The 16,973-nt window shown below is 46.1% G+C and overlaps 1 protein-coding gene across 1 annotated transcript in view; it reads right to left on the reverse strand.

Moving 5' to 3' along the window:
• The window catches only part of COL6A3 (collagen type VI alpha 3 chain), a 58,350-nt gene extending 41,911 nt beyond the window's left edge, over positions 1-16,439 (reverse strand). The window contains exons 1-4 of the mRNA XM_085585592.1: positions 15,455-16,439; positions 6,858-7,016; positions 5,345-5,962; positions 1,012-1,614 (exon numbers count right to left, since the gene is read on the reverse strand). Of these exons, the coding sequence (XP_085441718.1) occupies positions 1,012-1,614; positions 5,345-5,962; positions 6,858-6,945 (1,309 nt within the window). The 5' untranslated portion in view covers positions 6,946-7,016; positions 15,455-16,439. The remainder of the gene's footprint in view (positions 1-1,011; positions 1,615-5,344; positions 5,963-6,857; positions 7,017-15,454) is intronic.
• Between the last annotated feature and the right edge of the window lie 534 nt (positions 16,440-16,973).

The following is a 16,973-nucleotide window of genomic DNA, read 5'->3' on the forward strand; positions in this document are numbered from 1 at the left end:
AAAGACATCTGGAATGCAGTTTTATATTTCAACATACGCCATGAGGAACAGGATGTACAGAACTCCAGACTGACAACAGGATCCCAAAAGTGCTGTTTGCATTAAGCATCCTTTTAACTAAGTGCAGCAGCTCCAGGTTGGTCCCTTCCATTGGCCTCTGCAATATGTCATATTGTGTCTTTTGTAAATCCCTTATTTGCCCCATAAATCCAGATATTCATTTTCCGACCATGCCTGAGCTGATGTTAGCCCAGAAATAATGTCAGTGGGACTTATATGGGTGACAAAGTAACCAAAGTGGAATATTAACACACCTGCATTTTTAATTCCAGTGGCCTTGTGGAAAGCTGCAATCTTTCTCAGCTGATACATCAAAAGTAGGGATTTCACTTCAGAAGAGCTAAGGGCTGTTCAGTTTTTAAGTTCAACAACACAGGAATGTCACCCTTTTACCAAGGGCAGCCCAGAGCTTCGGTGAGTTGTGGAATTTTACTGTTTTAGCAAGCAGATAATTTCAACTCTGGTGCATAGGGATCCATTTAGCATTCCTGTTACCTTCCTCAGCCACATTTTATGGTCACGACACTTCCAACTGACATATAATGTAAGCTTACATGGCATAAATATTTTTACAACTGGCAGTGCTGCAGTGTTTACTCCCAGGGTGCTTAGATACTCGATAAGGATTATATGAGTTTTTTTTATTATACTCTTTTTTTTTTTTAATTCTGCTCCTGTCTTTTAGAACACCCCACATGTCATGCCAGTTATTGCAACAAGACCTCATAGTTTTTGAGAGATAACCTACTGGGCCAATGAGTTTCTGCACAGAAACATCACTTCTCCATAACGAGACCAGAGAGATTAATTGAAAAAAAAATTAATTAAAAAAAATTAAAAAGTTAAAAATTAAAATAAATACTTAAAGCTTTAAATATGCTCATAAAGTGTGCAAAAGTTCAATCATTCATCGATTCACTGAAATGCAAGGGTCTAGAAAGGCATACATACCTTCAGTCACAATGGTTGGGGCCGCTAACAAAATGAGTCTTTGGGCCACTCCAACAATGTTGGGCAGTAATAATTCTTGAAGAGCATCAAGGTTACGGATATCCAGGGCAGTATAGGCGAAGCTTCCATCAGTAGCAATCTGCTGCAGCTCTGCACTGTCAGCATTCAGGACCCCAATGCTAAATGAAAATATACCAGCTTGCTTCACCGCTAACAAGCCCTCTCGGATATCATCACTAGACTCTCCACCACTTATCAGCACTAAAATCTGCGGCACCGCTTCCTCTATCCTGCTGCCTCCCGCCTGGGTGAAGAGGTTCTCCACCACAAACTCCAGTGCCGCACCGGTGTTCGCTTCCTCGCCCCCGCGGAATCTGAGTGCCTTCACGGCATCCAGGACATCCGCTTTTGTGGAGTAGCTGTTCAAAGCGAACTCGGTTCTGGGTTGATCACTATACTGCACCACCCCAATGTGTATCTGCTGAGCTCCAACTCTGAGGATTTCAATCAAATTTACAAGGAAATCACGTATGGCTGGAAAATTGACACTTCCGATGTTGTTTGATCCGTCAATAAGGAAAATTAGGTCAGCGGACTCTTGAGCTTTAAAAAAAAGAAATGCAAAAGGTGAAAGCATTAAAATGGGTGATTACATGCAGTTGTAACAGTGTTCTGACATGTTTCTTGGAAAACCAGTGAGAAACACGAAAATGAGAAAACAAAACAACGTGATCACTGAGGAGGTGATTTTGCCTCTTAGTTCTGCATTCTGATTGAATATGAGCTCTCAGGCCCTTCCCAGTAGCATCCACAACCCATCAAGGGAGGGCTTGAGTGGATACAACATGAGCCAGTGGCTGTAGTAACATGGGGTCAGCATTATTGGCATGCAAGGAGAAACTTAGCAAAGTACAGTTTTTGGAAATCTAGTACATTCCATCACTGGCCAGTACTGTCCAAACATTCAGACAGAGCCAAAAGAAAAAGGTGGACTTTGGTGGTAATTCACGGTGAAGGTAGAGGGTGAGGAGGTTTTTACCATTCTATTTTTTAGGAGGAAAAAAGCCAACATTAACTGGATGCAGGGAAAGTTTCAGCTTCTCTGTCACAATTCTGCTCTTTTGTTGGTTAAACACAGAGGCTGAATATATGGGCTTCCCCCACCATGAATAAGTATTATTTAAAACACACTTGTAAGAAACAATTGAAAAGGTTTTGGCTATTTTTGTTTGATGGTAACTCTTTGACCAGCTGCCAGCATCCACCTAAGTTATGTCTCTAGCAGGCTGACCCACACAGTTCTCAACCCAGGCCACACAAAAATTGTGTCACTTCAAATATTTTGCAAAAAGATGGGTTGATTACTTCCAGAGGGGTCTGGTCTGTACTTTTCATATGGATTCTGGATATTCAATCAAGGAATGCAGAATCAGGTTAAAAAAGGGTGATGAAATCAGTCATGACACAATTATCCAACTCTAGTTGTTGTGACCATACCCAGATGATCACAAGCATTTGCTGAGAATATATGCACACCAAACAAAGCTTGTACATGGCATGAATGTGATGTTGAGAGGGAGTATTTTTGCTGTGAGACTTACCAAAGCAGACCCAAAATTCCCTGGTGTCTGCTCTCACTCCTTTTGCTCAACTAATTTTACCATCGACATCACCAAGAGCTGTATGCATGCAAAAAAGATGGGGGGAGAAAACCCCAAAATATGCTCAGATGTTTCCATGCTGTTACTCTCCACTCACGTCAAGAACTCAAATTTCAGATTATTTGCAAATGACCAATAAGCAACATTTGGAAATCCCTCTGTCAGCTCTCAACTTTTGAAAGCCAAAGGTGAAACCAGCAGCAAAGCTGGCATGTGGTTTAGCAAGGCCAGGAATAAATCCGAGATCTTTGCTATTAACCAGCACTTCCAGTAAATTATTTATTTATTGTTGATTTAATTGTTTTTCTAGTACATGTTTTCATAAACTGGGAGATTCAAATAATGCTGCAATTCCAGCGACAAAGGAGGTCTCCAAATCACCATTGCTCCCCTGTACCAACTTAATGGCCAGTGTTGGCTCAGAGGAAGTAACCAGGGTTCAGAATTTCAAGGAGCTCCAGGATTTATTTTTCTGTCGAAGCAAAATTTAGAGGTGCTTAGGCTTGGTTTTGGACTGAGCCATTTTCAGTTGGGATGTACATATTTTACTTTATCGTAAAAATGAAAGGGAAACCTCACAGTGGTTTTACCCAGGGATGCTTTAGATATCCTGGATATCTTTTTGGAGGAACAAGATTCCAGGCACTAATGGGTTGCTCCCACAGAAGAGAAAATAGATATGAAACAGATGTGTTGGATAATTTGTCATCACTGTAAAAAAACCTTTTACTTCAGTGCACATTTAAGGAACAAGCTGGTGTGGAGAACAAATAAAAGCATGCTGGTTACACAACTAAGCAAGGAGGGTCAGATGAGACAGACAGCTCAGATTTAATAAAAATTTCAGGGCAAACTTGGGGCTGACTGTTATACTTACATGAGTCAGCTCCAGGGACTGCCACAGACCAACAGTTTTGGTTCTCCTTACTAGAACCACTACAGGACTGGGGCTTTTTTACACTTCCATTTCGTATTAGGGCTCATTTCTAACATAGCATCAATGGCAATTTTTGACATTTTAATGCCACATGTAGTAATCAGCTGAATAAATTACTTCTTAAACTCTTATTTGTACCATGTTTTGCACACTGTTATCGCCCAAGGTTTAGGACCTGTAACACTTTTTCCCATGTTTAACAATATGCTGTATATCACCCATGCAAGTCACACAGGGACAACACTACAACAGTAGGATTAACTTAAATTCGTGTTATAGGATGGGAAGGAAATGCTTGCAAAAAATACCTTTAAGCAGAAACAAACTTGGAAATGCACGATACACACAAAGTAGGAATTTGGCTTTAAAGCTTTAAAGATTTAAAGGAGAGTCTGTAATTCCAGATGTTTCCATTCAATAGGGTTACCTGCTGGCATGGCCCAGAGGACAACCAGCTTTCCCAATTGATTTCAACAGGGAAGCACTGGGGTTCTTCAGGGCTAAGATGTCCAACAGCCACCAGAGTGCTGTCAGCAGCATAATGTTCATTTTCCACATATATTGGTGTCATTTCCTTAGCTTTGGCAAGCCTTTTGTTGTATTTGTGGGGCAGCTACTCCCCTGTGGCTTTCCTGTGATCTGGATATTTGCCCTGTCAAGCGCTTTGCACGACAAAAAACACACGTGAGCACGGCCTTTTGGTGTTGCTCGGTGTCATGCAGTGATGGAGAGCACCCAGTGGGACTGGCGTGAGGGTTAATCAGGCAAGACAACACAGGGGGATTAATGTCACACTGCCTCATCACACTGCTGTGGCCTTACGTCGCCCCACAAGCTCTCGACCTTCAGATGGAGTCTCAGGAATAAAAAGAAAGGTTTGATCCCCAGGACTTCTGTTTTGAAAAACAACAAAGCTGCTCAGAAGGCTCTTGCCATGCTGGAATTTCATAAACAGAGAAGGGGTGGAGGAAGATTGGTTTGGGGTTTTCTTTCAGGGAAATTGGGCCCTGTGTTGCAGTCAGTGCAGGTCTGTTGAAGCCAACATTTGCAGGGAGGTTTCAGTTATGGGAAGGGTCCAGTGCTCCAGCAGGTGGAAGACATGGGCTTGTAGAGAAGACTTTTCAACCACATACCTTCTCCAGGTGCACGAGGAGGGAGGTTAAGAGACAGCTCAAGGGTGGGCTTCCAGCAGAGAAAACTCCCCACCCACCTTCTTTTTGCTGTCTTCAGCCAAGAATGTGACTTTTTGGAATGACACACTGCTCAAGAATGTGACTTTCTGGAGTGGCACACTGCACATCTCCCTGTCCCCCCGCCTGGTTCTAAGGGGACATTCATCATGGTGTCCCTGCAACCAGCAGCGCCCTTCTCAGTCTTCAGAGGATTTTCAGTCAGGGTCACTGCCAGGTCTGGTGTGTTCATCCCCTCTTTCCCCACCTTGGGAATAAACAGGACAAGGCAATTTACTAACTCTGCAGGGCTCCCTACGCTTGAATTTCCATGCCATATGTGCCAAAGGATGGCTACAAGGTGCCACTGCCCATTCAAGGATTCCTGCCCTGACTCCTGACAGCTGTGGCTCAGTATGCAAACAGCACCTCGGCAGCTGCAAACACGGGGCCACACACTTCAAACCTTTATTTTTAAACCTCTGAACGTCCATCTCAGTCTTGCCCCTACAGAGTGGCAATGCCAAACAGCACAGAGCCAGCAGATACCACCAGTCAGCCATTACCTGTGATGTCTTTAACCAGTCCTTTGGCTCCAGCCTTTTCTGGAGTCATGGAGGAGTGGACACTTGCCACTAAGTCCCCAACTATGCCGTGGAGAGTGGTAAAATTCTCTAGGTTGAAGCGGTGCGTATCGAGGGGTCCGCTCGCTACTTCCTGCAACTCCCCTTCCACTGCGTCCTGCACGCCGACCGCAAACAGGTTTACACGAGCCGAGTTAAGGAGAGATGAGGGCAGAGCCACATCATCCCGGGGCTGTCCGTCTGTCAGCACTACAATAACCTGGGGCACGCCTTCACTGGCTCTGCTTCCAGCAGCTTTAGTGAGGTGCTTCTCGATTAGGTACTCTAATCCTTTTCCAGGCTCGGCGCCTCCCCCCACGTAAGTCATGTTGGCAATATGGGACAGGACGTCCTGGGTGGAGGGGTAGGTATTTAATTGGAACTCTGTGTGGGGGTTTCCACTGAACTGGACCAGGGCAAAGCGAAAATCATTTCCTCCCACATCTAAAGCTTTTACAACATCATATAGGAACTCTCGAACGAGTTGGAAGTGTTCCTTCCCAACGCTCCAGGAGGAATCCACTAGAAATATTATATCAGCCACGGCAATGGTTTTGACAGCTTTAAAAAAACAGATGGGGGTTTAGGATTTTCTATCGGTCAGCACAAGCATGCCTCCTCCTCCTCCTCCTCATTCTCACCCAAAACAACCAACAGCCTCCTTGGCATGGTGAAAGTGAAGCTCAGCTTCCCCTTATCGCCCACAGCAAAATGAGAAGCGCTGGAGAACAATCAGGCAGCCACAAGAGCCCCGGCCCTGCAGGTGCTGGGGGGACAGCATGCCACCTGCCCTGCCCAGAGAGGGGGAGCCAAGGTGCTCCTGCACTCCTGCACCCTCGCCCATGGGTGCTCCTGCCCTCCTACACCCTCAGGACACTAGCCCTGAGCCAGACACAGACAGCAGATTCACCTGTTAGTTCAGGCTCATTCAGCTTCTAGCTGCTTGTGTCTCTTGCATGGCTTTTGCTGGCTCCGTGATAGTGCTCAAGGAAGGAAGGAAGGACAGCTTGGTTTAAGCAGCCTGGGTGCTGGCATGAGTTTTCTGTACTGTTCCTGCTGTTAACACCAGCTCCAGTCCTAAATGTGCCAGCACCACATCTTTAAACAGCCTTTCTGCAGGTTAGTGGCAGTGCTCTTGTCACTGCTAAAAGCCCTCCTACACATGCAGGGAGGGCAGAACAGCTCTGCCCAGGAGAAGACCCTCTCAGGAGCACCCTGAGTGCAGGTCCCACACCCAGGTGCCCTGCAGAGCATCCTCCATGGCACTGAGGGTGTCATGCTTGGGGAGGCACCGTGAGTGTTGGCCAAGGCTCATTTCCCAAGGACCCTCAGCAAGGTGGGAGCTGAGGAGCAGGTCATCCATCCACAACATCCCATGGACATGCATGTCAAACACCAAACAGTGCCAATGAGTGCTTGTAAAGGGCCACAGTCAGGTGAAGCAGCCCGGGCTTACCTGCTTGCTGCTGAGCACCAACCAAGCCAAAGCCTGAGAGCAGGAGGCAAAACACTGCCACGAGGGGCAAATGTCGATGTTTCCTCATTTTCCTATTTTATGAGTTTTCCTTTTTTTCTTTTTTTTTTTTTGTTTTTTTCAAAGCACCTGATGAGAGACCTAAGGGGAGGAAAACAAGGAGAGTTAGAAATAGCAGCAGTGCTAGCCAGGGACAGATGAGGCACAAGGTAGAAAAGCCAGATCATGTGGGTTTACAAGGTTTTTGTGGCACTTTGGCAGGAAAAAAATTCTTTGCTGCTGGACAGAGTGACAATTCACATAATTGACCTTTAATCATCCCTGTGGAATTAGATTTTTTTTTTTTTTTTTTTTGCCTGTGCTGTCCCAGGCAACATGTAATATATAGGAAAATGCTTAGGCTTCTTTACCAGAACACACAGTGGCCTCCCACCTGCCCTCCCCACCCATGGATGACCAGCTGATACATCTTCGCCAAAATACTTCCCCTTGCTGTGGCCTTTTCTCACTTTATTTCTTCCAAACACCACAATAATTGCCCTGAACATCCTCCCTTGCCTCAGCTCACCTTTTCAGCTGTCCCAAATATACAAATGGAAATTTAAGCACTCTAGACCCAAGTGAGCCACATGATCTGGCCGCACAGCAAAAAGCCCTTGGACTCCCCCAGGCTCAGAGCCCCAGTTGTGGAATAGCCTGCACTGGCTGATATTTTGGAAAGGCACCAAGAATAATATTTTATCTGCTGGAGCCAAAAATATAATTTAAGCAAGTTTCTTATCTGCGATCCACCTGGCAAGCCTTCTGAAACAACGTCTCCACCATGAAGGCCATGTTTCTGTTGTCATAGAGATGACCAATTTATTATTTAATCTTCATTTCCTAGCCTACAGAGCAGAAACCAGCAAGACCTGTTTAACTGGGAAAATATCCTCCCAAAAGGGGGCACAGTGATTTAATACCTTTCATTCCCCAAAGGGGATCAATTACTCAAATCAGCCAAAAGTGACTCCAATACATCAAACTGTTAACCAGATCATCATAAAAGGCAAAAAAAGGTGATTCAATTTTCTTGTTACTATCCTTGCCAAGTCCATCAATCCAGACAGCTACAACAAATACAAGAGTCTAACAGGGCTAAGGGGAAGAGTAACACTTATTTTTGAGGAAAACTGTGGTAATTACACTGATGGTTATTGCTGGCATGGCTGGAAACAGAACCAAGAGTCAGGAATATGGGAAAATCTGGACATAAGGAGCTAATCCCATTTCTGCTGCAGAGACACTCCTCAGGGATATCAGAGGGCAGTTCTGTGGAAAGGAGGGGACAACTTCCACCTGGCTTCCTGAAATCCTGTGTGACCCTGACACTTCCTCTGGCTCCCTGTGTGTCAAAGCTGGGCTGGGGTCTGGTCTTTCTTGGTAGAAGAGATTTGCAGCATTTGGTCTTTCCTGCGCTCCAGATGGAATTTATGAATGTCCTATAGCATGAGTCTGGGAAAAGCTCTCCTCTGCCTTTACCCCTACTAATAATGATGCTGATTAGGATAATAATAATAATAATAATAATAATAATAATAATAATAATAATACCAGATGTAGATACATTGAACAAGCCCCCAGAGACAGCAGTTAGCACACAATGTTAATCAAGACATGCCAAAGTCTTCCTTTTCATTGGTAACCCTGCAATTTATAGAGTCAGCTGCTGCAGCCCAGAGGTATCACTGTCATTCCTGAAGAGACTAAACCATCACCTTTGTGAGCTGGCTGTTCCAGTGCAAGCCAAACCTCCCAGTGCCTCCAGCAGGAGCAAACCTGTTCAGATGGACTGTGTCCCTGATGGGCATCTTGCTCCCAGAAAAAATAGTTTCACCCAAAGGATGCATGGAGAGGGTTTGTCCCCTGAGTACACAAATACAGAAGGGTCTGTAGGTCCCAGAGCTGAGTTCTGCAAAAAGCACCAAGCTCATGACAACCATCCACCCAACCCTATGGGAGAGTCTTCCCTCTGGGAAGAAATTTATGGAAGAGCTGCAAGTTTTTGAGTGGGACCTGCTTGCAGCATCCATTGGGATTGTATAGAAGCCCAGAAGAGCCTAAAGTGCTGGACAATGCCCTCAGGCATAGGATGGGATTGTTGGGGTGTCCTATGCAGGGTCAGGAGTTGGACTTGATGATCCTTATGGCTTCCTTCCAGCTCAGGATATTCCATGGTTCTCTGATTCAAGATGTGTATGTCTCAAATAAATCCTCATGCCTCTGCACCCAACAAAGGATGGCTGGTGATGACAACCAAGGATTGTGGGCTGTTACCCACTCTGGGAAAGAACAGATGTGGCTGGAGAAAAGGCCACACAGAGGCAAGGCAGCACTTTATGGGACAAATTCTGGCTGGAGGAGATAAGCACAGCACAGGGATAATGGGAAGCAGGAAGACCTCTGGAGTCCCTTGACCCATTTCAAGAAAGTTCTAGGAAACACATGTTAGCTAGTTTGCATAGAAAGTAAGAAATTTTTCTCCAGGGAGGGGAAAATGTAGTTGTTAAAGGTACAGCCATGAAGCCCAGGTGCATCTGTGCCCCTGCATACCCCATCAGCTGGATCAATGCTGGAGTCAGGAATGGTGATCTCACTGCCTTCCTTTCAGTCTCTCCTTCTTTAATCCATCACCCTTTCTCTCTTCCTTTCACTCTGTCCTTCAACAAAAGCCGCTGCCACATGCTTATCCTGAGATCAGGGAGATCAGCAACTAACACATCAAATTCCATGCCAAGTGTGTCATTTTTTAATAAAGCTTTGTAAGCTTTTGTAAGCCCTCTCACTTTTGTCTTTTCTTTCAACCATGAGCATCTACAAATCTTGGGAGCCCCCTTAAGGGTGGGATGCTACAGAGTGAAAAAGCTGCTAGCACTGAATGAAAAGTATGAAATAAAATGCATTCTAAGGAAAAGAGCCCACTAAAGTAATGTGTGCTGTAAAACTGCTCATATTTCCTTCCCAAACTGCAGGAAGTTATGTTATCATCCTGTTTATTAGCTGCTGGCAGCCAATCCCTCTTCAGACACAACAGCTGAGGATGAGCAGAGCATCAAGATAAACCAGTGAAAATTGATGTATTGCTGGCTAAAAAGTGACAGGACTGAAGCAAACATTTGGGGGCTTTTTTGGTTTTAATGTCAAGCAGCTGCTCAGAGCCTGTTTACAGCCATGAGATGTAGCCTAAGGGAAGAGTGAAACTCCCTGAGGCTTGGAATCTCCCCTGCCCACAGCATCACCCATGAACTCCCGTAGCAGTGGGAAGCTGAGATTTTCCACAGAATTTTTTAGTTTGGAAAAGACCTCCAAGACCAAGTCCAGCTCAGAGAACTGAGTGCCACATCCATGTGTTCCTCGGACACCTCCAGGGATGGAGACTCCACCACTCCCTGAGCAGCCTATTCACCTCATTCCCCATTTTCTCTTTTAGGAGGCCTCCAGATTTATCTCCAGCTTTCTCTGTGACCTCCACCATGGTATTTATAGTTCTGTAAAAACAAAGGGACTTGTCCATCAACAAGAGATGAGTTTTAGCATCATACAAAACCATCCTAAACTCATAGGAGCCAGGAATAGTCATCAGAAGGAAAAAGGCAGCAAAGTCTTGCAGGAAAAGGTGATGGATGTCTCTTAGAGGTTGACAGCTTAAGGAAAAGAAGAGCCTCTAAGAAGAGCTGCTTCTGAGCAGGATTTTCTCTTATAGCCCCCTCTCCATGGCACTCATTAGCTAATGAGGAAGAGTTCAGTGCTTGCAGAAAGGGGTGGGCAAGGAGATGATTTTCCTTTAGGAGATGGCCCTTGAGAAGAAGATGCAGCAAGGACAGCAACCTTTTGTCTAAAGGTAATGTAGTGGGGGTTAGGTGGGTGGGGTAATTTATTTTTTCTTTCCTTGGATGGGAGAGTTCACCCAAAACTTTACTCAGCTCTGTTTTGACTGGGCGAAGTCTCTGGCTCAGTGAGAAAAGTGGTTTAAGACAATGAATAATGCGATTTTTATTGCTTGGCTTGCCTAAGTGAGGCACAAGAAGTAATTTCCGTTGCTCAATGTGTTCTTGCTTTGTGTCCCAAATTACCACCAGTCACAGAAGCTGGAGGTGGCACCAGCTTGCAGGGGATGGATGATAAAACCAGAGATGTGAAATCATTTTAATACTTGGTTATGGTAAGTATTTGTTTTGCAGCTTTATTCTCTGGCATTGTTGGGTTTTCAATAATGTATTTTCAACAAGGCAATTTAATTGTAGATTTATTTCATCTTTTAAGTGAAAAGTTCTTTTCAGGCCTGTGGGATGAAAGCTCTTGTGAAGCTTATGCTATATCCATTTCAAGCTGGAAAAATATGCTGAAAAACCTGATTCCTTTCCTTTAGGAAAGGAAAGAGTTTTCCTGAATTAGGTTAGCACCAAAGACTGGGAAGCCAATTTCTTCATGATTTATGTGCTAAAAGATTAACTCCTGTAGCCTTCAATAATCTGAAAGTTTTATGTCTGTCTAGAGTTTATATAGTGTGTGCAGACTTCTTAATATTACAGTATTTCATCAGAAGAAATACATCTGTTCCTAATACTGCTCTCAAAAAGCAATCATTTCTACCTCCAACACAATGAAGTGATTTCCTTAAATATTTTCCCCAGCAGCTATTTTTTGCATATATTGCATACTTCTCTGCACATAAAAATTGGTGGTTTACATTTTTTTTTTTCGTTTGAGTAGATGTTATAAATTCACTTTCTAAACAGTTGTTTGCTTGTGTGTGTTGGGGTGGGTTTTTTTTTCACTAGAGTGTAGTTAAAATAGAATGGATGGGATAATGGGAAGAAATTCTTCCCTGTGAAGGTGGAGAGGTCCTCATACAGAATGCCCAGAGAAGCTGTGGCTGCCCCATTCCTTGGAAGTGTTGAAGGGGGTTGGAACAAAATGGTTTTTAACGTCCCTTCCAACCCAAACCATTTTGGAATTGTATTTACAACATTTGTTCCCATAATCTCCCCGTTCCTGCGACACATTCCTGCTGGAAAGCTGAGCAGCCTCTGGGAAGGAGCAGAGCACGGCAAGCTTGGTAGGCATTTTCTGGGGACAAATGGCCTGGATTTGAGCTTGGCCTTGTGCAGCTTTCCCAGCTGCCATGCCCAGGGACCTCTGGAATGCCTCACTGCCCCTAATCACAGGATATCTATCCAGTTTTCCTACCCGGCCATGCAGCATCCCCAAAAAAATATATTGACTAAAAACCTGAGAAGCAATTACAGCCCTTAAATGCCCTGGTGCTTGTGGGGTAGATCATGCTTTTCTCATGGGAAAAAGAGGTGCATTTGCAGCTGGGTCCCAACAGCTTTTCTGAAAGGGGGACAGGAGAGCAAAGCATCAACCCACAGGCGGTGCAGGATGCTGTGAGCATCCGCTAGGCCCCTCCAGAAGTATCTCATGGGGATGTCAGAGCCAAAACAAAGAGGCTTCTGCCTTCACCTGCATTTGCTTTGTGGGGATTTTCCCTTGTCCATCATCACCCTGTTTCCAACCAAACTGCTCAGCCTCAAATTCCCTTGGCTTGGCTGTTCTCTGCTGTACACACAGCCATGGGGGCAGCAGTTGTAAGCCCTGCCAGTGGCATGGAAGTGGACACCAGGCAGCCAGAACAATTACTTGCATCCCCAGAAGTGGGATGCGATTGCACTCATGGCTGTGGAGTGAGCAGCTGGGAGAACCAGCTCCCAAAATCCAGATGTGCAGCTAGGGAGCTGCAGATTGCCCTCTGGAGGTGAGGCATGCTCCTCGCTTGCCTGGATGAATTCCCCCATAAATTTCCCTGAGCTGGGGAAAACGATAGCCAAAAGCCACTCCCAGCATGATTTTGAGGCTGAATGCCATGATTTTTTCCGTGCATTAAAAAAAAAAACAAAAAAAAAAACAAAAAAAAAACCACCTTAGTCACCTTTTCCAAGGGACAGAAGTGTCCCCTGCCTGGCCACCCCTTCATCACAGAACCCTATTCCAATTGGATCCACAGCCCTTCAGAGAAGCAAAGCTAGTTCTAGAGACTCAGGATGAGCTGAACAGGACAGATCCTGGATTTGTTCATGGTTCCAGGTGGAGACATTAAGATTTGTCTCAGCTCTTTTGAAGCGTAAATGTTGCTGCCAAGTGTTACTGGGAAGGTGAGGCTTGTGGGGTTGAGGGTTGCCCCTGAAAAAATTTATTCCTACAAAGGCAGACTTGAACATTAAAAAAAAAAAAAAAGAAGAAGCCTGAAAGGGTGGAAAAAAATCTCCCTGCTTTTGCAAGCCACTGGCACTCTGATTTTTGAAAACCAGTGTTCAGCAAAGCAATAGAGTTACAGTGCTACTATATTCTACCCAGGCAAGTTCCCTGGGTGCTAGAATTTAATATGAATCACATATTCATTGCTGTCCTTCTAAGCATGCCGTTGGCTTAAAATCTAGTTATTTTCTCCATCCAAAGACTGAGACCAAAATAGAGTCATTAATAAGAGGAAAGGGAGTATTTGCTAAAAAAAAAAAAAAAAAAAAAAAAAAAAAAAGAGGAAACTCCCTCAAAGATCAATGAGTCTTTATGTATAGTAACCGGAGCCTCCCAGAGCCTCTCCACCCAAACAAATCAGCTCCTTAATGTGGAACACAGATCACTTAAAAAGGTGGAAAAAGTGATGGGCATGTGGAGGGGTAAGGCTGGCTGTGATTCACAGCAGGGAGCAGGCACGCAATGCCACCCGGCGCCGTGCACGCCCAGCCCAGGCCAGGCTCACCCCTTTGCTGGAAATCCAGTGGGGAACACAATCCAAGGCTGGCAAGGCTGTGCAGTTACCACAGCTTGTACTGATGGAAGGAATAAGATGTTCCCTCCTGTTCCTGGACAGGCACGTAGCAAAAGTAGAAGAGGAACTTTTTTTTTTTTTCCCCTTCTTGACATGTGGGAATAAAGCAGGGGCTGGTTTAGCTCACCCAGAACTCAGGGAAAGTTACTGAGTTTGAATGGAAAATCATAGAGATGTTTGAAAAACCAGAAAAGGGACTGGGAAGGGTGCTGGAAACTGGAGAGGGAATGAATGAACGATGGTGTGGTGGCAGCAAGCACGCAGCCCTGCACTCCTGTTTTAAACACTGTCGCAGCCCTGGTCATGGTCAACTTCTCTGCAAAGACAGAGAATGTTTGGGCATGAAAAGCATATTTCCCTGAGCGCTGTCAGAAGGGATGGTGCCAGGGAGATGTGGAGCTGAGTCTCTCCTCTGCCACTGCATTCTTACATGACCTTGGAGGAATTCTCCAGCTCCCTGTAAAAGCCTTAGTCCAGAAGCATCTCTCTACAAACCTCCTAAACTGGGTATTTTGCCCCAGAAGCATCACTACATAAGCACCGTAATTACCCAACCACAAATACTGATTCTTTTTTCCCTAAACCAGCAAGAAATGGGGCAAAGCCAGAATTTTGAAAAACGCAGGAAGGATTCCTCCCCCACTAATGTACGTGAATCATCACAGCAACCAGAAATGAGCTGAGAGTTTCCCATTGCACTCACTGGAACCAGAGGGGCTTTGGCTACCCCCATGCCAGCCAGTTTTGGCCCTTTTGCTTGGTCAGGAAACCAGTTTGGCCACAAGCATTTCTCGCCCCAGCTCTGCTTGGAAAGGCAGGGCTTTGCTGAGCCCAGTGGGATGATGGCAGGGTGTCTCCAGATTAGTCATAGCCACCCCTCAGCAAGTCCCAGGAGGCTGAGGGAAATGGGGGCTGTGGGGGGAAAGGGCTGGGGAAGGCAGGAGGAAGAGCAGACGGGAGCTGTGGAGAGGGATGGTGGCTCCATACACAACTGGAGAGCCCTTTCCCTTAGGGGAAAAGCTGCTGTTTGGCTAATTTCCCTCTCTGTAGATGACCACAAGAGGATGAGGGTTATCCTTGGAGCCACATGCTGGCCCACCCCAGAGCAGTGGGAACATGTCTGGCAGCAGGACCTGAAACAGCACAGCTGAGCACCTCTGCTGGGTTCATCCTACTTCCCCTTGCGACAGAAGGTGTGAGGGCAGCTATCCAACACCCCCAGCCCTGGGAGCAGGAAAGGGGCACTGAGATAGCCCCTCAGCACGTTCCTTGCAAGGTACCATTGATGTCCCCATCTCCTTGTGCTGATACATCTTCCCAAACCACCACATGCCCTCCTTGGGGCACTGCTTCCCGTGTCATCCTGTTCCCATCTCATCACACTGCTTCTGCAGTGATTCTGAAGCATCTAATCCAAAAGCCACCCTGAGGCAGCAGGGGAAATACACTGGTCTGTGCTTTTGTATGGGTTTAGTTCCCCTGCAGCGATGGGGACAGGAGTGTTCCCACACACCTGTGGTGCATGAGCTCCGGGGAGGAGCTCACGGGCTGAGCAAGCCGGCAGCATCGCTCCGCTTTTCTAAGAGTGATGCGAACCTGGGAATGGCTGAAAAACCCCCAAATACTACCACCCCGCCAAGGAGAAGAACCATGCCTTAGCAGCTGCTGAGCTTAGGCTGAGGGCTCCCACGCGGAAAGCAGCACTTACCCCTGAATGAACCTCCAGAAGAGTTGCTTACTCCAGGATTTTCCGCCCTGAAGCTCCTCTCACCCTTGCTTCATGGCGAGCGGTCTGCTCAGCCTTCCCAGCGCGGTCTGGCCGTGCTCGGTGGGGTGCTGGGGTGAGGGAACGGCGGGGCACCAGCGGGACGGGGGCACTGCTGGGACGCTGGTCCCTGCGCGGCGGCTGCCGTGGGTCTGAGCGAGGCCGGGGGAGGCAGCTGGCTCGGCAGTGCCGGGGGCCGGGCGTCGCAAATGGGATCCAGATGGTTGGTGCTGGCGCTGCCGGGGCTGAGGTCAGAGCTGCTCATCACACCAAGTCCGCCCCGCTTCGGGGGACGCCTCCGCGCTCTGCGGCTTCCCCCTCTCCGCGCTGGCCCTGCCGCGTCCAAAGCGCTGCTCCCTTGTGGGCGAGAAATAGGTATTTAAATTTTTAAAAAAACAACAACAAAAAGAGGAAAGATAAAAACCAAAAAAACAAAGCCCTGTGGGATTGGAGGAAGCTGATTAAACCATGTCTTTCGGTGGGGAAAGGCTGGTCCTGGATGCTGGCAGGAGTCGGGATGTGCCAAGGACCATACCAAGTTCCGGAGCAGCACCGCTCCGAGATGCCCGAGGCTGGGTAAAGCACAGCCTCTCTCCCTGAGTGGTTGTAACACCAGCACACGGGGAGAGAGTCTCTTCTCTGGCCACCTTCCCACTGAAATGCAACAGCAGGTTTTTATAGGGGAGGCAGAAGTGGGGGTTTTATGTTATACAAAACTAATCAATAGAAGTTAACGCCTTAGCATAACTATTTTAAAAGATATATAGGTTTAGTTTTATGTTATACATAACTTATAAATAAAAATTAACACCTTAGCATAAGGATAACTATTTTAAAAGATGTATAGGTTTAAAAGGAAAAGTTTAAAAGGCAGCAAATCCAGTCTGCAAGCTCCCAACGGGCAGTTTTAGAATTTTTTTTAATATATGTGAAGTGAAAGAATACTTTAACCTTTCATTAGGCAGAGCCTAATAAATTCGGGGCTAATTTTATTCCTGTGTCTTGAGCAACAGCAGACCACTAGCCAAAGTGGAACATTTCAGGCTGGACTGGGTTGTGTTTTGCAATAAATGCTGGTATGGAAAATTTAACTCTTATCTCTTGCTTGATTCCATACAAGGCTGGAGTGGAGATGGTGTCCCTGGAATCAAACAGGCAAGTTCTTTTATTTTCAAAGGGGGATTTATGATGTTTGCTCTTGGGTTTGTGCTGTTTGAAAGACCAGCCACATAAAGAAATAGCTGGAATACTTCAGGGAAATGCTGAGCCCTTGGACTGAGGCAATAACTCCTTTTAGAAATTTTAGAAATTGTGCTTGGCGTGCTGCTGGCAGAGACTGAAGACACAGTGAAGAAACTCCCCAGCCTTGTGCCCAAAGGCAAGCAGGGCGTTATGCCACCCCTCCAAAATCTGTCAAGCTGGAGCTTACAGGCAGGGAGTTCCCAAATAATAAATGAGCCTG

The sequence above is a fragment of the Lonchura striata genome, chromosome 7 (genome assembly GCF_050655825.1).
Source record: "Lonchura striata isolate lonStrDom1 chromosome 7, ASM5065582v1, whole genome shotgun sequence".
Lineage (NCBI taxonomy): Eukaryota > Metazoa > Chordata > Aves > Passeriformes > Estrildidae > Lonchura > Lonchura striata.